The 21,063-nt window shown below is 39.1% G+C and overlaps 1 protein-coding gene across 1 annotated transcript in view; it reads right to left on the bottom strand.

Moving 5' to 3' along the window:
* Positions 1-8,680: 8,680 nt before the first annotated feature.
* Positions 8,681-21,063, bottom strand: part of LOC134656155 (collagen alpha chain CG42342) — a 276,941-nt gene continuing 264,558 nt past the window's right edge. The window contains exons 17-22 of the mRNA XM_063511683.1: positions 17,483-17,509; positions 17,231-17,284; positions 17,099-17,125; positions 16,992-17,027; positions 16,452-16,586; positions 8,681-8,945 (exon numbers count right to left, since the gene is read on the bottom strand). Coding sequence (XP_063367753.1) covers positions 8,757-8,945; positions 16,452-16,586; positions 16,992-17,027; positions 17,099-17,125; positions 17,231-17,284; positions 17,483-17,509 — 468 coding nt within the window. The 3' untranslated portion in view covers positions 8,681-8,756. The remainder of the gene's footprint in view (positions 8,946-16,451; positions 16,587-16,991; positions 17,028-17,098; positions 17,126-17,230; positions 17,285-17,482; positions 17,510-21,063) is intronic.

Below are 21,063 nucleotides of genomic sequence, written 5' to 3' on the forward strand. Positions count from 1 at the left end.
GGACTACGGGGTGAGGTGGGATTTCCTGTTTATCGTCAAAGTTATGAAATGGAACTACCCAAAATAAAATAAAAACTAAAATACAAACGTCCGGAACACTTATTATATACACCATTCCGTTTGCATATGTAAAAATGAAATGTTATCGAGGTTTGAATGCCAGTTTTGCTCCTACCCACCCCACCCCATTTTACGGTACGCAATTTTATTACAACCACATTAAAATTCGTATTTTTTTACACACACAATAGGTATAATAAAATATTCACATTATTAGCTATATATAAGATTACGGCTCTGACGCGTGAATTATTTTAATATCGGGTTTATCGCGGGGCAAGTGGCGGCCTGCCCTCTCGACGGGAGTATTTTAACTAAACGAATATGTCGAATATCATAAGGGGAGCGCGTAAATACGAACTACTTAGTAATGAAAAGATAAAATAATTAAAAAAAACTTACCATTATCACCTACCAAAATATATTCATAATACTAGGCCTAAATACACCAGAGTATGGAATCTTCCGTATTTAGAAGTAGTTATTTTCAAAGGTTGTAGGCTCTATGTAAGCGTCTTTTTGACATTAAAAACTACATAGACGTGGTTAGAACACTAGAACCGTACATGCCAATTCGAACGTGCACTGGCGACGATGATATTCATTGATCATGATTAATTGATTATGATGGCAGTGCGGTTCGAATAGGTTTATTAATTAGTTTGAGCCAAGCGCAAGGTCTTTTCGACTGAAATCTCAACGTACAACAAAATTTAAAATTTAGTGTCAGGTTTTAGACTAAACAGCTCATTTAGATGGAGCGTAAACTGGCATGCGAGTTAAGTTACATTACCGACTGTTGTGGTTATTCGCATCCAATTCAGCCCATCAAATACCTCGCATAAGAGTTTGCGCTCCGTCTACATAATAAGTACTTTGAGGGGTCGATATCTAAGTACCCCAAAATACTATTATTGCTGCAATACTATTGTTGGCAGCTCGGGATTGAAGAATTGATAATTGAGACAGCGAAGATTCCTTTAAGTACTAATTTAATTTCAAACCTGAAACTCCTGAAAGATAAACCTGAATAATGACGTAGGGTAATTCGTCAATTACTGGCGACTGTTTAATAACTGGGCCACCTTATACTAAAAAAATATATTATATTCACATATAAACAGAATTCATTTTAGTGTATACTAGCTGTGCCCGCGGCTCCGCCCGCGTGGAATTCGGTCTGTGTCAGTAAGCTAATTCATCCCTAATTTCTCTTTCCCCTGGAGGCGGAACTTGAAGTAAAGTGACAGATGGATACGATTAGCGGACTGAAGTCCAGATAAAATATTTTACAATTAGGTAGGTACCACTAAACAAAACTACACTCCAAAACCAATAGTTTTTTCGCCCTTATTCCAATATTAGACGTGATTTAAACGACACAGAGTAGTAGGTATATAACGGACAATACAGTACTACTTTTGTATTTTTACGTTCTTGACTGTACCTATCCAAATCATGTCCATGGCAAATATCATCCAATTCTGTCCTTCAGTCAAATCATTCTGAGCATGAAAAATTAAGAATTATACACATAGAAATCCATACTTCCTAACAAACTTTCGAATTTAGGTCTAATATTATATTAGTTAGAAGTAAGATTAGAGGAAAGGAGAATATTATAGATATCAAAAACTTGAGGCCGAGTATTTACATTATTTACAGTATTACACTTTATTTACAGTTATGTTTATGTATGCACAACTAAATATCTACATATATGTATGTAACGGGAATTACTTTTAACAGTGTAAAAAAATGTTTAATTATAAGTTTTTAATTTAAGTGTTATTTATTAAATAACACTGAAATAAAAAACTTATAATTAAAATTTTTTTTTAGATTTAGAGGAAAGGAGAATATTATAGATATCAAAAACTGGAGGCCGAGTATTTACATTATTTACAGTATTACATTTTATTTACAGTTATGTTTATGTATGCACAACTAAATATCTACATATATGTATGTAACGGGGATTACTTTTAACAGTGTAAAAAAATGTTTAATTATAAGTTTTTAATTTAAGTGTTATTTGTTAAATAATATGTCGTGTTGTCAATAGACCCGCGATAGACTCGTCTATAAATGTGATTTAATACGTATTTGCAAAGACGTTTGACATTGACTAAAGTAAAAATTTGGTTTTTTTTTTACAAAGTACATACACAAAAAAAAGTTTGCACCACTTTCTTAAGTTAGCGCCATAAGATTCAGGTGCAAACATAACTTAATTGAGTGTAGTGGCCACCCCCCCTTTTAAGGGTTGAATTTTTCTAGCCTAAAATAGGGCCAGGGATTTTCTTGACAAATTAGTAAAGTTTGCATCAAAATCCGTTCAGCCGTTTTCACGTGATGCGCGGTCAAATCAAAAGATAAACAGACAAACAGATAAACAGACAAAAATTCTAAAAACTGTTGGAACGTGTTCTGTTATCGATTCTAAGTATCCCCAACCAACTTTTTTTCGAATATCTTCCATGTACAGACTTTCGACCCTCTTCAGCTTTATTATATGTATATGTCGCAGTAATAAGATAGATAAAGCCGTTATATAGTTATAACCCTAGGGATATAACTATATGTCGTAACATAGTTATACGAAAGCGATTCATTACTATCTTACTAGGAATATAACTATAATACGTCTTTAGTTTAGTGATATAGTTATATTACTGGATTCAGTTTAGTGAAATAATTGTAGGTAGGAGGCGGCGGTGCGGCGGAGGTATACTTATATCCCTAGGGATATAGTTATATGCTGTATAATACGTATTATAGTCATATTCCTAGTAAGATAGTAATATCTTACTAGGAATATGATTATAATACGGTATTTGACTAAACTAATGAGGTTAAATGGTTATAAATCTGCCAGGGAATCAATGAAAACAGTAAGTATATTCGTATTTATTTTTATTACAAAATCAACTTTGTTGGCAATATTACGTAAAAGTACAGGTCGATTTACGAAAGCTGGCGCGAGATTTCTACTGAGTGACAGCTATTTTCATAGAAATTCAGTCAAATCTCGCGCCAGCTTTCCCCCCCGAAGAAGCCCCCGCCGCCGACTCCGCCGCACCCCCGCACTACACTGCTACAATTACTTATTACTATCTTACTAGGAATATGATTATAATACGTACTATACGGCATATAACTATATCCCTAGGGATATAACTAGACCTCCGCCGCACTCCTACCTACAATTACTATCTTACTAGGAATATGATTATAATACGTACTATACGGTAGCGATGTGACGAGTCCACTTTTTTTCAATTCGAATCATTCGAATTGATTCGGCCGCTGATTCGAATTTAAAATCGAGTTGACTCGACTCGACGATTCGCGTGGTTCGCGACAAGGTCACAGGCACAGGCGCGGAGCGAGTTGAGACGGCGAGTTACGCGGCAGTTGTTGTAAAAAGAACCTTCAGGGCACGGAATTAAGGTTTATTTTTGAATGGCCATACTAGCAGTGAACTCGAGTTGGGATACTTGGAATGGCGAATCAAGCGGCAGTTGTTGTAAAATGAACCTTCGGGTCACGGAATTAAGGTTTATTTTTGAATGGTCATAGTACCAACTCGAGTTGAGACGGCGAATCGAGCGGCAGTTGTTGTAAAAAGAGCCTTCGGGCTACAGTATTAAGGTTTATTTTTGAATGGCCTTAGTAGCAGTGTGATAGCGTTGACTCGGCTCGGCGAGTTGTTCGCCGAGTTAGCTATTAGTCGAGTTGATTCGAATTGCCCATAGTCTTGATTCGAATTAACTCATCTGTAGGCTGATTCGAATTATTCGAATCAGATAACTCGACTCGCCCATCGCTACTATACGGCATATAACTATATCCCTAGGGATATAAGTATACCTCCGCCGCACCGCCGCCTCCTACCTACAATTATTTCACTAAACTGAATCCAGTAATATAACTATATCACTAAACTAAAGACGTATTATAGTTATATTCCTAGTAAGATAGTAATGAATCGCTTTCGTATAACTATGTTACGACATATAATTATATCCCTAGGGTTATAACTATATAACGGCTTTATCTATCTTACTGCGACATATATAGAAGGTGGCTACTTATTGAGCCTTGGCCTTGGAGAGAGTTTATACCTCTTATACTAAAATGAGTTCTGTTTATAGGTGAATAGAATTCATTTTTAGCTTAGGGTGGCCAGTTATTAACAGGTGGCCAGTAATTGACGATTTACCCTATGTATCTTGACTATGAAAGTAATTTTGTTTTTCTTTCCAATCATTTTTTTGCACTGTTACAAGCTGAGGGCTAGGGATGGTGGTAACAGAATCCACTTTTTTATTTGGTCATTGTCGGAAATTTTGCAATATCAGCTAATGCGTACAAAATTAGAATTATGATGATTATGATTAGTATTATGATGTCCCAAAACGTGTGCCAGTTAGATATAACGAGAAAATTTAAAAAGGTTACGTTCATACCTAATCTCCTCTATCAAATCCGCCGCCGTTGCAGTTGCAACGTGTTAGCAGAGTTACCTGTCATCTCTTCAACCAAAAACGTAACTTTTGACACTGACAGATCAGTTCCATAACTAATCCTGATCTAGATAAATCATAACCTGTTATTAAAATTAGAATACGCCTATTAGGCTCCCATAACTAAGAGTGAACTCGCCAAATAATTATTTCTTTCCACAGGCGATTTGAATATTATACTTACTCGTAATTATAATGTTTCAGTTTAGCTTGGTACCATTATAGGATACGTGGAAGAAAGTTACTGTTAGTAAAATAAAACAATAAAAAAGTAAACGTGATACTAATTCGATTTATTTACAGATGAAGTACAAATTAATACAAAACGAATTATTTACTTATATAGTAACCTATAATTTCTAGGGTCAGAACACATTACAGAGTTACCCGCATTCAGCGGTAAGAGTGGCAACTATTTACAATAAATCAAAGCATATTGATCACATCCAACTACACCGCGATGGGTAGAACTAAAAATAGCTAATTAAGTTTACTATGTCATCGTTATAGGTCAATACGGGTAAGTGTGGCTGCGGAGTAAGTATGGCAAATGTATGAACTCACAATAGACACTAATCCATGTGATGAAGGCCAGTCACACTTATCCGTATCGACCTTAGCTAAAACTTTTTATATTACATTACCCAACTCAGCATTCATTAGTAAGTTTAGTACTTAACTGTCAATACCTACTCGTATTGGTAGCTAATTCACCCGAATTTCTACTATTTTTATTCTGACATAACAGTTCAAATGAAGACACTGCTTGTTAGGCTACCTTAATGTCATCCATTTACACATTTGGTTAATATACTAATCCTTTTTTCCAAATTGATGCTTGTTAAATAGACTCCGTCCTCAGTATTGGCGCCATGTGGATTTTGATAATTATAATACTCTAAACAACTTATTTGGTTAAAGAGAAGCCACATATGCCCTAGAGGAGACTGACTGTTACGTTGTCAGATTCTTTCAGACACATTTTTTTAGGTTTCAGGACGTGTGCGGCATATCATTAATCGTAATAATATATTACAGTCTTTTATCCAAATAGAGGTTATACCTAACCTTAGGAATACCTAATAAGGTACCTATGAAAATAACCGGCGTAATTCCTTGTCGTTTCAATAGTAAACATCAATGTCGTCATACATGGCGTATAATTCCATAAGTTCCTAAGTGCGAGGGCCCCATTGTGTCGTCCCGTTTTCTTAGAGTGATTTGAAAGGGACGAGTGGAGGACACTACAGTGTTGCCACTCCTAGCAGGGAAGAATAAGCCCTTTTCGGTATAGGTGACGTGAAAAACCAATTTTTCTTATGGAACCCATAAGCCGCATTTACACAAATCAAGAATTTGCATATATTCGATAGGTACATTACTAACTCTACACGAATTCAGGCCATTGACCAATCACCGCAATATGTTACGAAAGTCGCATGCAAGTTCTTGAACCGTCTAAATGGGGCTTTATCCGCAAAAAGGATTTCATGCACACACACACACACACACACACACACACACACACACACACGTGAAACGTACAATTTATGCTACGGACATTTTATGGAAACAGTGAGACAGTTGATTATTGGATATCATGTTACAAATGTGGATATATATATTTTACATTGGACTATGTTGGTGGGTGTTCTCGGCTCAAATATTTTGTAGTTTATTTGCACCTGCATATACAAACGCTATAACTTTTTTGATAGTATGAATAAATATAATTAACTAAAGCCTCTGAAGCGAAATAAACCCTCCAATCATTTGAAAAGAAAGCAGCAACCCACTTCCGTAAAAAAAATTGAATTACATTCAAGCAAGATGGTAGTTATGTACAATTTATTTCATTTTCATTCACGAAGAGTCGCATCGATTCGTGTTGCATCGGGCCGGTCTCTGCTGATCCGGACGGACTGGTCGTCGCATTCAAGGGTGAAGGTCGTCGCATTTAAGGGTGAAGGTCGTCGCATTCAAGGGTGAAGGTCGTTGTCGACGTCAAGCCGCCGTCGCACCCACTGCAAAAGTGCCTCCTGTTAGAAAAAGTGTACGAGCTTCACTACATAGTATAAAACAAAGTCGCTTCCCGCTGTCTGTCTGTCTGTATGTATGCTTAGATCTTTTAAACTACCTACGCAACTGATTTTGATGCGGTTTTTTGAAGTGAAAACTTCTTTAGCGGCGCTGGGCACTTTTTGAGGTAGGGAAAAAATGATAAACTCGAGACAGCGTAAGGCGATCACGTGACCGTAAGGGGCGTAAGGCGATCACGTGACCGTAAGCCCCGTAAGGTGGCCACTCATAATTTAAATGGCATTTAAATCAATAAAGAAAAACTCGATGTTATTTGACATTAATGTTGCGGACTCCTTTTCAAGACTCTTTACCTATGTTCAAATAATGTGACGTTGTCATGGCAGTATGCAAATAAACATGTCAATGAAAAAGTGTGATTTTATTTGAGAATGATAATAATATATAATAAATAAATAGAACACCTCCGCTAAACGTATGTATCGTGTTACCGGGAGTCGGTAACATAGTGAGTTTTCACTTCTATCGGCACTCCCGGAGTGCAACCGTTGTTGCTTGTTTTAATAGATAGAGTGATTCAAGAGGAAGGTTTATGTTTAAGTTGTTAACCAGTGCGAATCCGGGGCGGGTCGCTAGTCATCAATATAAAAACACTTGAAATCAGCAATACTTATAATCGTCCAGTTTTAATGACTATCATTGTCGATAAGACATACCTATAGGTAGTTTTGGTCTTCGGGTTTACACCAGTTTCATGGTCACATTATAATGTTATATTATGTAGGTACTTTTTATACTATCAGCGTTCGTCGGGTGCTTTTAAATAAGATTTGAACTAACAATAAGGGTTCCGTTTTTAGCCATTTGGCTACGGAACCCTAAAAATTAGTAGTACCTACCCATAGTATGTCGGTAGTGTCGGTACCATATTCGAAAATATAGAATTTAAACTTTACTAAATACTTCGTTAAAAAGAACCCAAGCGGCTTTTGGGAATTAGGGAACATTATCAACATAGGCAACCAAATTAGTTAGATAGGTACCATTTTTATGGCTGAGGCCCGCAACTGTTTACGACGCACGCCTACGTATGCTCCTAATTAACAAAAGTGCCTATAAAAACACCGTGAGTTTTAAAAAGTAACTAAGCTACTGTTGATGTTGGTACGCATATATGTATTCTTTAATGTCTGTGTTCAAACTTTTAACAAAAATATTTTCCTGTTATTCTTGGCAATGTTCCAGTGTGGATTGGTTTGCGTGTATTCCTTCCAAAAAATAATCTCATGTGCCCAAATAATTTTAGAGATATGTAAACATTGAAAACATACGAGATATAAATATAGAGTGATTATAATTTATAACCAAATTTTCCTGCTTGAAAAGATAAATTGTTGATATTCGTAATTTTTTTCCTTGCGTAATAAAATTAGTGTGTTATGATTAGTACCCGTATTAATTAAAATATGTAAGTAACAAACATGCATGTGGCTTACCATGAGGCGGTAATATACCGCAGTATGAGGGAGAAGCGTATCGTAACACCAGTGGGAAAAAGAAAGGTGATATAATGGGATATTAGAAGGACAGATTTTTCGAGAATTTTGGAAATATAAAATAGTGCCGGCGTCCTAGAATGTCCTATGTGCGTTTCTACGATTTCTCTACATAAGTAAATATTTTATACTGATTGTCTACGGATTTCATATAATTTTAGGAGCTCTTAATATTTGAAAGACGTAGACGCAACTAAAAGGGCCATATAAAAACGAATCGATAAGTTTGAACGCTTCTTGGAAAGCAACCAGTAAAGACACAAACCTAAATAAAATACCCGCCCACATATATTATCTACTCGGTCGTAATCGATTAAAAATAGAGTCAGAAGTGAAGTGAAGAGAAGTTAGGTACTCATAAAAAATCTCCACATAATCCAGTTTCACACTTATTATTTCAATACTCACGCACATTAAATTTATTTCTATTATCTTTATAAAATTAATCTATATTCGAATAAGGTACGAGATGTAGGTGTGTAGGTACTCGTACGCCCAACGCCACTAGCAGGAGATCGATCGAGTCCAAGGTGAAATCGGGTGTTAGATGAGGGAGTAGTAAAGGTAGGGTTCAGTCATGGTGCAGGGCGAGGTGCGCATTGTCGGTGTAGTCGTCGTAATCGCGGGGCGCGTCAAGCTCATCCTCGCGCGCATCGTACTCTTCGCCGGGATCTTCCTCTGACTCTTCCCCTACGCCCCCCGGCCCTCCCCCTCCGGCGCCCTCTTCGCCTGGCTCCCGAGGTAGCGCCGCCGCGGACTCCTGCCACACCACACATGCACTCAACTACCCACTACACAATTATTGTTATGGTTTAACACTGCATGCTGTAGTACAACAAAGATTACCTATTAATAACTAGTAGTTAGGAATGTAAGCTATTTTTGTTAAGTCAGTATTAATTATTTCCACAAGCTGCTACTAAAAGATTATTTTAAATAGGTATGTAAATATATGTTATGTTTCTTGGTAACTATTAATTGAGATAAGTATCTTACTTGGATAAAACCCATATGTTTTAAATAAGTACCTATGTAATGACCTCTTATATCGCATGTTGTATACAAGGTCAATAAAGTCACATAAAGAAGACTTCTACTCTGTATTCAATAGCACTGATGACGTGTCCCTACTTTGAACAAATTACTCTTACTTCGAGCGTTCACTCAGGCCTTACACTAAGGCCTGAGTGGACGCTCGAAGCGGGGCGTTCGACGGAGCGTGCAGCGTGGCGTCCGGCTCACAAGTGATTTGAGCAGCGTGCAGTAACAACCCTACTATACGTTTGCATTTGTTTAACATGCACGCCGCACGCCCCGCCCCGCTGCACGCCCAACTCGAGCGTCCACTCAGGCGGCTCAGGCCTTACACTACTTTTATTTTCCAACCTTGATGAGGAAATTACAAAAAATAAATTAAAATTATGGTACGGGTATGTTTTTCACAAAATATTTTGTTTGTCATTGAAATAGCTTTTGGGGGACAATGATTACTCGCGTCCGCGGGAAGATTACTTTAGACACCCCGCACGTGTCCCCTGGGTGGTGCTAAAGAGTAATCAACTCTGGCTGCTGCACTGCACTATTTCCATACAAGAGCCTCGCAGCAAGAAAAATAGAAGCGAATAATATATGAGCACAATGATCACACGGACCAGCCAGCCTATTATGGATAGCTTTATCCATCTTTATCCACGTGATAAAATAACTGTCACTGTTTAACACCGTGGGAAAGAAAGTGACGGACACCGTTTTATCACGCTGTCACGTAGACAAGAACGACCATCATATCCGTACAGAGATCTCGGACCATCAGTCCGAATTTGTCAGATTGTGGCTGAATGGTCTTAGTGTAGACTTATAATTATGTTTGTTTCTATTTTTTTTTACAATATGTTTGCCATACGATTAAATAAATAGAGTAAGACCAAAGAAAGTCTGCAGCGCTAGATTAAAAGTAGTTTTTAAAAATCAGTATGTGACAACACCACAGAAAATGGATTAAATAGTCTTGATACTTGTGAAATTTCTACCATATATACCGTCTATGAAAAAATTAAGCTGTATGCACAGCTTAATTTTTATGGTAAAATAAATTTCATTTCAACAATAGATGTCACTATTAATATGTAGACATATACTAATATTGATAAATATTATTCGGAGAATGTGACATTTGGCTTCATCAAAATTAATAAGCTTTTGTAATATCCGCGACGGCGGTAAATAGGTACAGAGGGCCTACCGCGAACACCGAAGTTCTCAATATGCGGGCATCTTTCTCTTTTACTCCCATTAAGGCGTAATTAGATTGACAGAGAAATTGCCCGCAATTTGCGAACTAAAGTTTTCGGAAAAACGAAATAAACCATTAAAACAATAAACATACAGGGTGTAATCTAAAACGTGATACAAGATAATCAAACCTGAATCTTTTCATGATTTTGAACAACTTTTACTATGGGGTCAACTTTGTAAATTAACAATAAAAAAATCTTTGACATACATTTTTGTCTACCTCTCCTTGACCATTTCTATGGAACAGCTCAATTTTTTTTTATATTACAAAATTGACCCCATAGTAAAAGTTGTTCAAAATCATGAAAAGATTCAGGTTTGATTATCTTGTATCACGTTTTAGATTACACCCTGTATATTAAAAATAAATTTTAGCTTTCACTAGTAGGTACCCATGCCGTGAGCATAAGCATGGAGGTTGTGGGTTCGAGCTCAAAACCCGGCTAGTACCAATGAGTTTCTCGAAATGTTAGAGGAAGTTCATAAGTATGCCTATACCTATTAGGTGTGTTCAATTTGCTGTGAAACCTTAGTCTAAACCAATATTATATTATCTAAGTAGGTACATATGGTGAAGTATTAAGATGTTTCATTCCACTTACCCGTCATCAACTCCAAATTTTGTAAACATTGTCGTTTTTCAACTTGAATCGCCTAGTGCTGACTTTTTATAAGTGTAAAATTATTCGTCATGCGGAAAAGTAACTCCCGCACGCCGGTTTTGTAAGGTTTCACCATGTTTATTCCGTTTATCACAAAACACAACGAATATTTAAACGATTTTGACAAACACATACCATAGTGCATAACGTTTACTGACTGCTAAAAAACATTGCCATATGTAATTTTTTAATTCGCTGTCAAATTATTGCGCTGCAGACTTTCTTTGGTTTGGCTCTAAATAGCTTTTGTACTGAGCAACCTAAAGCAGGATATACCCAACAGGAACATTTGGGCGTTTTCTAAAATAAATATTGAAAACCCGATTCTCCCAGATCCTGGTGTTTTTGGGTTCTTTCAACTCAGAATCACTAGCATATTCAATCCTGGTGATAAAAAAAGTTGTCCCAAAATTTTGTATGAAAATTGTACATTCCACTACGTCACGTTACATACAAATGAACATTTTTCTCATACTAAAAACGTGACGTAATGGAATGGACATTTTGGGACATCTTTTTTTAATGGTAGGATGGAGAGTGCTGTCGATTCTGAGTAGAATGAGCCCAAGAATGTCCAGATTTTAAAGAATCGGGTTTTCGATATTTATTCTAGAAAAAGCCCATTTATGTAGTCTGCGGCAAAACGAGAGTTGTTCTTATTCTTGTTCAAATGCACAAAAAAAAGTGATATTATTATTCATCCACCAAGCTTAGCTAAAGCAATTTAAAACAGACACCAAAAAGACCCCAAAAATTATGCACCCACCTAAATTAAATCATAGAAACTTTCGCAATTCTGCAAAAATAAGTTACCCCCACTTAATGCCTTAAGTGCCCCCACTTATTATGGGTGGAATCAGTTCTACTGGCTGGTTAGGTTAATTACATGGCAAGTTAATCAGGCATGATTGCAGGTATCTGTAACCACCTGTAACCATGTAATTAGTAGAACTGATTCCACCCATAATTAATTAGAATAGAATAGAATAGAATAGAAATAATTTTATTCGTGAGCACAAACACAAAATAGAAACAGATATAACAGAGATATAACAAGAGATGACAAGAGATATAACAGAGAATAAAAGGATAAAGTGCCACGAAATGGTCTCATCTCAGCATGTTGCTGGCGACTTCCAGCGCTGATCTTCCGATGAGACCATCCGGTGAAACAATCACGACAGGTAACATGAATACAAAACAAAATTAATATATAACATACAAAAGACAAAGATAGCAAAAAGATAAAAATACATTACAATAAATTACTATGTACAATGTTGGGTCGAACCCGTCTTGGCCGTACATTACGCCTGACAGCTAGCGCCATGCGGCAACTATGCAGACTAAACTAAAAACTAAATGAAGAAGACAGGTCGATTTCATGAGCAACATTAATATTTTATCGATCTCACAGATTTAACTACGTACAAACAGACAACTGATGGCAATTTCTAAAGTAATGTGCCATGGCAATGCAAAGGGAACGTAATCTAAGTGGTAAGTACAAGCAGAAACTACAGGCAGCTTGTATCGTGTAAGCAGGTTTCCTGGCTAAGTTGGTGGCTAAGCATGTACTGTTTAAGCTTCGTTTTAAAACTATAAATACTTTGCAGGTTCCTCATTGGCGGCGGCACGTTATTCCAACATTTTGAGGCCGTATAGCTATAGCTGCCCCGGAAAGCTGCCGAAGCGTGGCGTGGCGTCAACAATTGAATTCCACATCTACGGCGGTCGCGGAGCCTAATACAAGATAACTTGTTAAAAAGATATGCAGGGGTTTTATACTTCAGAACTCCGAAGAGCAAACAGGCCAAATGGAGTTTACGCCGGTGCTGCATTTTGAGGATCTTATGACTGTTAAGAAACGGAGTGACGTGAGCTCTCAACGGAATATTAAAACAGAAGCGAGCACAGGCATTCTGAACACGTTGTATGAGTCTTTTTGTTTTAGCAAGAAGCCTAGGCCCAGTTACAATATCCATATAGTTCAGTTTTGATAGTACAAGTGACTCGACCAGTTGAATGCGCAAGGTTTCGCTTAAATATGGCCGAATTTTATATAGCACCTTAAGCTTGTAGAAGCAACCTCTTACGGCCTCTGCAGTATGCTTCTCATATCGAAGTCCACAATCCATTAAAAGACCCAAATTTCGCGCTTCATACACCCTCTCAATTGGTTCATTCATCAGCATAATATCTACTGAAGTACTGATACCAGCCAGTTGGTGCTTGCTGCCAAAGACAAGGTACTTAGTTTTATTTGGGTTGAGTAGTAGGCAATTTTCTGTTGCCCAGTTTGCTATACTTGTGAGGTCTTGATTGAGTTTCTCTATAGCAGTGTTAACTTCCGTTGGCTTACATGATATGTAGACCTGTATGTCATCTGCATAAATGTGGTATTTGTAGTGCTGAATGTGAGACCTAATATCAGCAGAATAAAGTATAAAAAGGAGCGGGCCAAGTACCGATCCTTGGGGGACTCCTCTGGTAAGCTCGGCTTTTTCTGAAAAAAGGGAGGAACCGTCTTCAAGGCGCACTTTAACTATCTGGCACCGATTGCTGAGGTAACTTTGGAACCACTTTATAGTATTCTGGTCAAAACCATAATAGGTTAATTTAGATAAAAGTAGATTTATATTTAGACAATCGAAAGCCCTAGAGAAATCAAGGAGCACTAAAAGAGTGCACATGCCCTTATCCTGAGCATCCAAAATGTTGTCAGAAACATCAAGTAAAGCGATTGTAGTGCTACGTCCTTTCCGAAAACCGGATTGGACATCCGGCAAAATGTTGTTGGATTCTAGGTAGGTGGTTAACTGAGCACAGACAACTTTCTCCATTATTTTAGACATACATGGCAGAATGCTAATTGGCCTAAGGTCTTTAATCGCAGATGGGTTAGCTATTTTAGGCAAGGGATTTACAACTGCTAACTTCCAGATATCCGGAAAGGTGGATGAAAGAATAGAGGTATTAATTAAACTAGTAATAATGTCAATTGTGTAGGGCAGCGTTAAAATAATCATATTTAAATTTATCCCATCAGCACCCTCTGCATTCGATTTTAAACTTCTAATTATTTTAGTAATTTCGTTAGAGTTAATTGTATTTAAGTGGAAAACTGTGTCACTGTATTTATGGAACTCAAAATAAGTTAGCTGTGACACCGTTACATCTGAAGTTCCTGGCAGATCAAGAAAATGTTTATTTATGTCACATGGATTATTGAACAGTGAAGGTAATTCATTATTCTTATTAGGCAATATTGTGGATTTAAGGTTTTTCCATAAAGTTTTTGGGTCGTTTATTTTATTGTTTATATTTTGTTTAAAATAAGCCACTTTTTCAAAATATAGAGCCTTATTTACAACAGATTTCAAATCCTTGTAGTATTTTTTTTTAACATCATTCTGGTTCTTGTGAAAGTCTGATGCAGCATTGTCACGTAAACGCATCATGAACTTGACAGTATCAGTAATCCAAGGGTGGGATTGTACTTTAACTAAGGATGTTTTTAGAGGGGCATGTACATCAAATATACTAAGTACTTGTTGGTTGAATGCTGTTACCATGTCATTGATACTGCCAAGATTTGATATTAAGTCCCACCTCACGTCACGCAGGTCCACATCTAAATCTTTGTCACAGATTTCCTTAAAAGGTCTGTAGGTAATGTGATAAGGCTTTAATTTCTCACGCTTGACGTTGAAATTGCAAACCACAAGGCAGTGACCATACAGGGAACCCACGTGATCAATGGTAGTGTTTTTTGCCTGCATGTCTGAACAAACAATATCGATCAGCGTCTGGCTGGTGTCAGTAAAATGTGTAGGCTGAGACACTAATTGAAATAATCCAAAACTGGTAACAAAATTCTGAAATTGAGTGAATTTTGCGTCAGAGCTGTTCAAAAGATTTACATTGAAATCACCCAGTATAACTAAGTTATCGTAACTGCGAATTGAACTTATCGAGTCACTTACAGCATCTAAAAATAGTTGTAGGTCCATCCAGGGTGGTCGGTATGCCGTTCCAATTGCCAGCTTCTTTCCGTTGAGAGTAAAAGTGATCCACATCTGCTCCACGAGCTTATGCAACGGGTCAACGGGATGAGGCCAGGTCCGAGTTTTGAGATTACGCTTAATATAAAAGCCTACGCCTCCACCGCGCGACCGGTCGCCCTGCGGTCTAGGAATATGCCGGAAACTGTATCCAGGAAGTGTCGGTGCCCGCCCTTCTTCGCCCGCCCTTAACCACGATTCGTTGATCGCCAACACATCAACATCCTGCCGAGTAGCAGCCGCTATGAAATTGTCATGATTTGTGCCAAGGGAACCTGCATTGTACAAACCTATTTTAAGTGTTTTATTTACTATTATAATTATAATTATATACCTCAGACCACCTGACTACTTTAACAAAACGGATAAAAGTTACAGAACCAGTTTGGCAGAGCCTGCAGATTATAAACAACTTTATAATTATATAGACGCTAAAATGTACTGAAATAAACAAACTGCTATTGCCGTGCCATAGTGTAATAACATAAAGAAATGCTATATACGCCCGCCCAGACCTCAGACGGAGCCAACTCCAAAAACCCGATGCAGGTCTGCGTCAGAGCGAATGGAGAAAGCTGGCTTTCCCTCTCCTTGTCGGGCATAGATTCTGCCTCGCCGTGTCCACGAGAACCTCCACTGCTGTTCCCTACACTGCTCTCGAACCTTGTGGAACAGCAGGCGGTTTGTGCGTGTGAGGCGCTCGTTGACGAAGACGCGACGCGGGGGGCCTGCCACATTGTCGTCAGAGAAGGTGAAGTTTCGCCGAACCCGTGCGGCCTGTAGCAATTCGTCCCGCAGCTGTCGCCGCGCCAGCCTAACGACGACGCGACGCGGCCGGCCTCCGGCCCCACTGTCGGCCCCTTCCCCGGCCCGGTCCACCGCCCCGACTCGCTCGGCGAACACCACGTCGCGCTGCTCCAAGGCGACACCCAGCCTGGCCGCAAGGACGGTGACCGTGTGGACAACGTTTTCTCCCTTCGCCTCCGGAACGTGGCCAATGTCCAGGTCGGAGAGCAACGCGTCCTGGTCGCGGTCATTCAGCTCCAGCTGAAGGCGCGCCACCGTCTGCTGCAGCTCCTCCGCTGCCCCTGTCTGCAATCTACCGTCCAGCTCGGAGACGGCAGAGTCCACGGGCCGCTCCTCCAAGCGCCTGACCTTCTCCTCCAGGACATCAGGAGAATTACTTAATCAAAAACTACTTACTAGGTTAGACACACAGTACTGAGTTTTATGAGCGTGGTTTACCTTAGCGGGTCGCCATCCACATCCTGGTAACGGTAGACCGTCGGGCCCGAGCGGGCAGGGCGCATCCAATCCTGGCACGCCTTGCTCGCCCTTATCACCTTTATCTCCTTTGCGCCCGCGCTTCCCTGCTGGACCCTGCACAATAATACTGCGTTACACTACGCTGCTCCACTGCCACCTCGCCTTCGGCGCTCGGCCCTCATGCGTGCAGGCTAGCCGATTGATCTGATAACATCTTCATATAAAGGAAAGTCGTCTCTTTCATTGTACATTAATACGACTGCCTTGCTTTCATATAGTCAAGAAACGGCCGAGCCCCAGACACTGGCTGCGTTTTCGATTCTGTTTTAGCAGAAACAAAACCGAGAACCACTTGAACGAGGTCTCTATATATTATGTTGTATTGATGCACATCGTGTTAGTGAAGCCATGCAAATGAGATTTTAACTCGGAAAATTAGAGACGTGTCGATGGAAATCCGAAACAGTGGATGCAGGAAACAGAAAATTGTGGAAGGCCAAGATTCGTTCCTGCACTTACGGGTTCTCCTTTATATCCTTTGTCGCCCTTCGGGCCCTGCGAGCGAAACAACATGTTAGCGCTACATACGCACACTACATCACATCACTACATACCCGCCAACTAACCTCTTGTCCTGGAATGCCATCCGTACCCTGAAAATTGTTAAGTGCGCATCAGTGTATTAGTCGATCAGTGTTGTTAGTGTACTATTAGGGATGCAAAGCAAGTATTTTGCGGAAGCAAGCTTCTTCACGTACCGGTAGCCCCGGGTCACCGCGTTCTCCCTTGCTGCCCGGCTCGCCCTGCGCGCCCTGCACAGGACAAGCACTCGTCACTTACACGCGCGCTCCTCTCAACAACCAAGCGCTTACAAGAAATAGGGCGATGAATGACTCAGCGATGTAACTAAAGCTTGTTTTGTTTCAGGGCTGTTATTTACAAATGAGTGAGGTGAATGCTGTTGAATGTATGTAGCGGAGGAGCGTGTAATGAATCGTCGGGATACTCACCTTCATGCCGTCGAGTCCAGGCGGGCCCTGCGGAACAACGCACCGGTCAAATCAACGCTTCTCTCATGGCGATCAGGCGTAGGTGCAGTTACAGCGGCATGCGACGGAACGAAGGTCGCCAGAGATAGCCGGCGGGCAGCTCATTCACAATCAGGGTGGAAGGCAGAAGAGAAAGACTGGTATGCATAGCATGCAAATATTTATTTTCCTCAAAATAATTTGTAAACAACAATATTCTTATGCTCTCGTGACGTATGGTACAAATGACAACTTTCGATTCTCATAAAAAAACTAAATCCTTAAGAATAGGCTTATAGATTAGGAGGTACCCCCTTTAAGAGTAGAGTACAGAGAGATAGGAAGGAGTATTTATATGAAGAAGTTTAGAAGATATACACTTAGAGGTAGGAAACCTCGAGCGGCGAGCGGAGTGCTCCATATTATGTATGCGCTTATCCTTAACAACTATTAGATATGATTTGTACATTTCGTCATTAGATATAATTATTTTGTTACTTGCATTTATATATATAGATTACAACAACATACAAAATGGCAATGGAATATAATAGGAAATTACTCGATAAATAGATAAAGGTGAATACGTACAAGTCAACATTAAAGTACATAACATTAGGAGAGTTGAGGGGCGCGACGCGCGCGGTGCGCCGGACGCGGGACTCGGGGCGCCGGCCCCTCGGGACGGTAACACCCGGGTATACGCGGCCGCACGCCATCGCCGAGCAGCTGCTGCCACTTCCGCTTAAGCTAGTGTTTTAAACCCATCTTTACGTAGGCAGTTAAATCAGAATCGTAGGTTTATGGTTTCAAAAATCGTAAAAAAATGACCCTCTTAGTTTTGTCCAGTTGTTCATTGTATGTAAAGATATTTGAAATGCCATGTACTAAGTGGCGGCAGCCGCGGGGCGCGGGGACGCTTTGCTTACTAAGTACCTATTGTTACACACCATACACGGCAAACGCCTCACAACGTCCACAATCACACCTTACAACAGATTGTCCGCTACAATACACATTGGGCGAACTATTATCATACATACTTAGGTAGCACATGTAAAGGATATTAAAAGATAGGTAAATATAATAGTTACAATATTATAATGAGAAGATATGATGAATGATTACCTAAACGACTATAATTTCCGTTGGCTGAGTTGCGCTAACATGCTCGTAACATGAATTGTCTCTGCGCAATACAATACTTACGTATTTTTTTAATAATAATATGTACGGCTCAGAACCGGGTTTGATATACTTACCGGTTAATATCTTTCTAAAACCTTTTTATTATTTCGTTCATTAAAAAACCGGTTAACTTACAGTACTCGAATTGACAAAAACATTATTTGTCGGTACCGGTTAGAAGATTAACGATATTTTATTCGGTCATGTTATTCCCGGTTGAAAGAACGAAATCGGTTTCAAAAATAAAACTGTATCCGAGCCCTGATAATAAGTATTTCTATCTATACAGAAGGCGCACATTAAAATCGTTTTAAATCTTAGTGATCATTGTCGGGATACTATGATAATAAATATTATGTACCTACCTGTGCCTTTTGCTATTGGAAATTAATTAGGCCACATGTAGGCAAATTACGTGACGTGGGAGTAGGTGGGTAACGTCACAAGAATGGTGGTATTGCAAAAATGTCTGTATCAAATAAATATGCAATGCACATTGTAATAGTGGGTACGTATTGACACTAATTCATACAAAGCGACACGATTTGCAGTGTGCCTACTTCTGCCGAAGTTAGCATATAGTCAGTAGGTACTGTAGGAATATTTTCAAACTCATTGAATTGTCTACCATTTTGATTTGTGCTTTAATGCTAAGCGAGGCAGAGTTGACACTTTGAAGTCATGTGCAGTGCAGTCTTAGTGAGGTATTAAGAGATAAGTAGGGTACAAACCGTTTCGTTTTCTCTATATACAAAAAATATTTCATACATTTAAAAATAGTCACTCTGATTGTTAACTATATACATAATTATTTGGTATAAGGTATGTTGACTAACCACTTATCTTAATAACTATAATAACGAGACAGAACAGAGGAAATGAGTGTTTATAGACATGAAAGTTGTTTGACTCACACCAGCGCCAATTCATATGATTCAGTGATAGGTAATCTTGTTAGTTGGGATGGTGTGTACAGCCAAAATCAAGATGATATAAGTAGATAAGGTTAAATATTTCGAGAGTAGAATAATGTGAGTAGTTTGTTATATATAAATATGTACCTCGATCTGATGGTTGGTTGGTCGGAGCACTGAACATGTGCAAAATCGAAGATAGTATTAACAATGTAATGTAAACAGTAAAATAGCGCCTATAGATTTACCTGCTGCGCTCATGTGTGCTGAATCGCTGCGTTCTGGGGACTCAAATGAAAGAAAGAAGTATTGAATTATTACGGTTTACATTAATTTTTGTTTGCCATAACAATCTTTGTTTGATTGCCATCTTTATTACCTATATTTTTTTTTTAATTATATAGGTATGTAATAACTTCAAGGTGTAAATCATGAATAAAACTACATGGTATCAGGGCCACAATGTGCCGTAATAATCCGGAAAATTTCATCTCATAAAAATAAAATACCTATTGATTTGAACACTCCTCCATAATTCGTTCGAATCTCCTTTGAGTGCTAGTTGGTACAAACTATAAAATTTCTGAAATAATCATTAATCTGTCAGCTCCCACGGCTCATATATGAGCCAGAACGCTTATGGTGACGTCATATCGTGGGATTCGACAGGTTAAGAAGCAAGGCTTAAACTGAAGATAAAGTTGATTCTAACGCATTGCTTCCGGAACCTAAACCTAGCTCGATGTGTAACGCACGGCACAATGTCAAAAATATTATCTTTTACACAGGTCTGTAACACTTACGCTAAATTTGGTAACGTCGCTTACATCTAGCTTAAAACTACATACAACGTACATACAAATATTACAATTTACAGCGGCGTGAGTGACGAGCGCCAGCGGAGCAGCGGCGCGCGGGCGGAGCGACGCGGCATCACTACGTGAAGGTGAAGTCTGGTGGCCACCGGTTCTCCTGTAGTTGCCATACCCCCGGGTTAGTACCACGCCACACTACGGCGCGCAACCCAACAGTAACAAACAGCCATTGGCGCTTCATGTAGCCCTATAGATTTATGTCACAGCATCGACCGTACGGATCATAGTTATTAAGGCCAGGTGCTAATGTTGGGTAAGCGTCAGACCGAGTTATTCGTATCAAAATATCTTTACTTACTGTGAAGCTCAAATAGGAAGCTATGTTCTTTGAGTTTTGTAATACATTGAAGTCATTTATTAGTAACAAACCCAGTTTTTAATACTGTAGGCGAAGTATAATCTTACGTAAGTTAGCGAGAAAATTCCCGTTTGGGATATTCATGGTTACGGCTCAGCACTATATAAGTAATAATAGCTAAAGTACCTACGTTGGTAATTATATTATAATTACAGGAGAAAGAGCCATTACGCACTGTCGACTAGTCGCCAGCGACTTGGCCTCTCGGCGACCAAAACATAGGCTAGT

Source organism: Cydia amplana, chromosome 2 (genome assembly GCF_948474715.1).
Source record: "Cydia amplana chromosome 2, ilCydAmpl1.1, whole genome shotgun sequence".
Lineage (NCBI taxonomy): Eukaryota > Metazoa > Arthropoda > Insecta > Lepidoptera > Tortricidae > Cydia > Cydia amplana.